Source organism: Perkinsus marinus (assembly GCF_000006405.1).
Source record: "Perkinsus marinus ATCC 50983 genomic scaffold scf_1104296942772, whole genome shotgun sequence".
NCBI lineage: Eukaryota > Perkinsozoa > Perkinsida > Perkinsidae > Perkinsus > Perkinsus marinus.
In genome coordinates, this window is record NW_003212025.1 from 6,057 (window position 1) to 10,236 (window position 4,180).

The following is a 4,180-nucleotide window of genomic DNA, read 5'->3' on the forward strand; positions in this document are numbered from 1 at the left end:
TTTTCTTCTATCCGAACAGTATGTATGTCCAATTCATCCTCTGTCAGACCTCGGCTTCATTCTTTACGTATGAAGACTTCTTTTCCTACAAGTCTGGTGTCTACAAGTATACGAGTGGCGCATATGTTGAGTTTCATACTGTTGAACTCATCGGTTGGGGTACCGAGAAGGGAGTTGATTACTGGTTGGCCAAGAATGACTGGAATGAAGAATGGGCTGACCTTGGCACCTTCAAAATAGCCCAAGGGGATTGTGGCATAAACGACTTGGTCCTCGGGGCACCTGCAGCCCTGAATTGACTGATGTCTCATTGTTAATTTTTTCAGCACAGGGTAGGTGTCTGTTAAGGAAGGTTGACCATATGTCCGTTCATATGATAAGTCGCATCTAGGTACCAACTAGTATTTGGTCATAGTGTCGAGCCGATTATGACTTCACTATAGTTGTCCCACTTGAGATATGCTGTATGCGCCAAGTTGATCGATAGCATATAGCTTTTGTGGTTTTGGCTAACAGAAGATTACAGGCTCCTTACAGATTGCCCTGTCGCGTTTTGTCCGGTGACTGGAGCTACATAACAGTGTCAATGGCTCAGGGTCTCAGAATAGTTCACATATCCTGGACATAATGTCCAAACTGGACCTTGGTATTGACCTCAACTTTATTCATGGAAAAGATTTTATGCATCCGGTTTCTTCATTGTTCTTTGATCGATGTCGACCGTCGACGATTCATGACAATGCCCCCTGCTCATTCACTACGGATTTTCCCTAGCACAGGGTAACTCACCGGCGATAAGACCACGCTCACTCATGCACTGCGTCAGACCGCATTTTTCCCGCATAGGCTTAGGCTAAGCCGCTTAGCTCACATAGATCGAATATCCCCAATTTTCAAGCGTATGTGAGGAGAGTAAGTGTAGAATTTCTTACCTAGGCATGTCGTGTTCAGAAGATAGGTGACCGTCACGGTCATATTCAATGTCCTGTCTCAAAGCAGGCCGTGTCTAAGACGCTTCCATTTCCACCATTTCTCGTGACGTTACGTCACTGACGTAAAAAAGGTATACTCGGGATTTCCCAGTGGGGAAACTACCGCAGTAGGTCTCCAGAAAAGGCCGCCTTCAATTACGTTTTTTCGCTGTATCACATCGGATGTAATGAAGTCGATCACCAGTTTGCGGCGGCCGCGATTAACCTATGATAGGTTACCTATCGCATTGAACGCCATTTCCCGATTAATGGGTGCATCTCCAATGTAGCAAGGCAAGGTTAGGAAGCCTCGGTTGAGGTTCATAATGCTATCCACATCAGCGACAGAGTCTGTTGCTGACCGATACAGGTTGAGTCAACCTGTATCGGTCAGCAGCTGACAAGCATGGATGTACGAGGAAGATACCATTGATGCCACACCAATGATGACACCAACATGGAGGATAAAAAGTACAATGCAGACAGGCACAGTGGAGTTCCGTGTAGGCTACAAGACGTAGCAGCAGAAGTGGAACATTGTTCCTCAGGAATCCTACGGAACAATGCTCCTATTCCGCTCTCAGAGTACCACACTCACGGGCACTCTGCCTGTCTGGCACAGTCTTTCCAAGCACGTCGTGCTTCCCAACGCTAGCTGGATGACGCATAAGTCGTTGATGTGTTACTGTATCACCATCCACTACGTTTAGTTACCATCGTATTTCCCTAGTATGGTTGCCAAGTCATTACTGGATGCTTTCTTCTAATGAAATGTACACCTCGGAGTGCGCTCGGAGTGTGTTGATCTCACGCTCTGAGCGTGAGATCAACGAAATGCCTTATGTGACATAAGGCATTTCGCGGCTTTGTGTCTCCCTTTATCGACCGCGCTGACACGACTCTCGAACTTGGAATCAAGCATGTCTAACAATCTACCACAATAGGTGCAAAAACTCTCAGTGAATACTATAAAGCAGAGATGCCTCTTTTCTATCATCGTCTCCATGAAACAACCCCCGAGCGACATACCGTGTATGTCATCATATGACAGTCAAGCACTACATATTTGTGCACAGAATCCTAACCATGAGATCAGGGTCTGTTCCTGTAGGTAAGACTCCTTTGACCTCACCGAGTATTTGGTGAATTCTCTGCTAGATATACGCACTGCAGCAGGGGGTATGCTCCTCAGACCCATTGAAAGTCTCATATGAATAAACACAGTTCACTGAACTGGCGTTGCGCGCTCCTCGACGAGTCTCTGCTCTAATCACCAGTCGGTACCATCCATTTCTACCTCAATCTGCGAAGGGAACCATGATACTTCAAATATCTTCTTTGACGTTCCACAGTCCAATCTGAAATGAACTTCGGCACCGGTCATTGAGCGATCATAGCTTAGAACCATCTTGGTCGTGTTCTCCGACACCTCATAACTCGTTTATTTCTGTCAATAATTCTTAAAAAACTCCTGAAAAATCTCTACAATTCCGATGCCTCTGGATTTGTATAGTCTATCCCGACTATCATGGAAATTTAACACTCCACAGAACACTCTAGTGGTAGGGTGCACAATGTGCACTGCACATCAGGTGCCATCTGGCAGGTGGTGGTACCATCACCATGGTACACGCACTATACCGAATTTAAGATCCCCACTGCCAGCGGGCCACTGGATAGCCGCATAGCCTTCTTTGCAGCTTGATTATACGCACTTAATATCCGTCGCACCTGTGTACTTCAAGATTGCTGTCCATAATCCCAATAAGGAAGAGAATCATCGCATCCCTTGGATCATGACAGACCTCTAAAAGATCCTCGAGATCCGCCATCACCATTCGTTTTGTTGGCTCCCCCATCCGAACAATCTCATTGTCTGGGAAGGCTTGTAGATTTTGAGAGCTTTAACTAGAATAGTCACTCCAAGCACCTCCAGTTACTTTTCCACGAACGGTTGCTCTCACCACGTTCAAGCTTATATGTCAGTTCAACGAATGCTTGTGGAACCCATCGACAGAACAAATAAAGCCCATTTGCGATACGACGTCACTAACCGAGGCTCAATCCACTCAAAGCAATACAAACATACTATACTCACTATATTAGATGATAAGTGAAGACGGACTCAAGGTGCAGCTCGATATATCCGAAGTTCGGATTCCGAACCAGACAAGTCCACGTTCACTCTCGAGTCGAGAAGCCTAACAATGGCATCCAGCCTTTCCACAGTGGCATCCAGCCTTTCACAGTGGCATCCATCCCTCTCACAATGGCATCCGGCCATCTCAAATTGGCATCCAGCCACCTTACATTGGCATCCAGCCATCTCACAGTGGCATTCGGACCCTTGCCGAATCATCTAGCGCCCAGCTGAACGTCAATTCTTAGGTTCTATAGAGACCAGCGACCGGGTAACTTTCGATATTCCATTCGTCAATGTTTTTACTTCGAAGGAATCTATACATCACGACTACCAGCAGAGTCATATCATGCTGAGTTCGATTTGTTCAAACCAGGCGAATTGACAACTAGGGTAACGCGAAGTACAGTATTTCAAACACTAGGAACATTTTGTCTCTCTGTTGTAGACTTCCCGTCAATATACCCTTAACTAAAGGGCCTTTAGAGTCTAAGGTTTAGACCTCACGCTGATTCGAAGAAAGAAATTTTAAGCGCTACCTGCTCAAAGCACTACATTGCAACTTACACTTGAGCTTTAGTCAGGAACCTTGTAAGCTCCCGTCCAGGGACGCCGCTTGGGGGCACTCAGGAAAGTCCCCATTAACTAAATGGTAACTGGATGTTAATCGATCCAACACCGCCCAACCACAACACAAACCATTCGCTCGTTTGTTGACCTAGCCCAATAAATTTACCTTCATGCAAACGCGATCAGTATGAACTGAGCAACACCGATAGAGTTATAACACTTAGCCGAATATTGAACGTCGATCCTCTACATTCCTAGGTGGAGTGTTGCAGTCTCCAACATGAGATAGATGCTCTAGATAAATGAAGCATGTGCGACCGAAGATACCAGTTCAATACAAAAATCGAAAATTCATCACACCAGAACGTGAGTTCGAAGATACATGGAACACATCATGCCTATACATTACTGTACCATTCATAGGCGAAGTCTCAGGCTCGATTCATCGAAGCAACCTCCTATTTCCCGTGAACTGCTCTGACGATACTTTTGTGCGCGC

The 4,180-nt window shown here is 45.9% G+C and overlaps 1 protein-coding gene across 1 annotated transcript; it reads left to right on the plus strand.

The window, feature by feature from the left end:
* Positions 1-20: 20 nt before the first annotated feature.
* Positions 21-299, plus strand: Pmar_PMAR011459 (cysteine protease Cys2, putative; the record flags this gene model as incomplete). Its single annotated transcript, XM_002781290.1, has 1 exon — positions 21-299. The coding sequence occupies one exon, from the start codon at positions 21-23 to the stop codon at positions 297-299; it is 279 nt and encodes a 92-aa protein (XP_002781336.1).
* Positions 300-4,180: the final 3,881 nt, after the last annotated feature.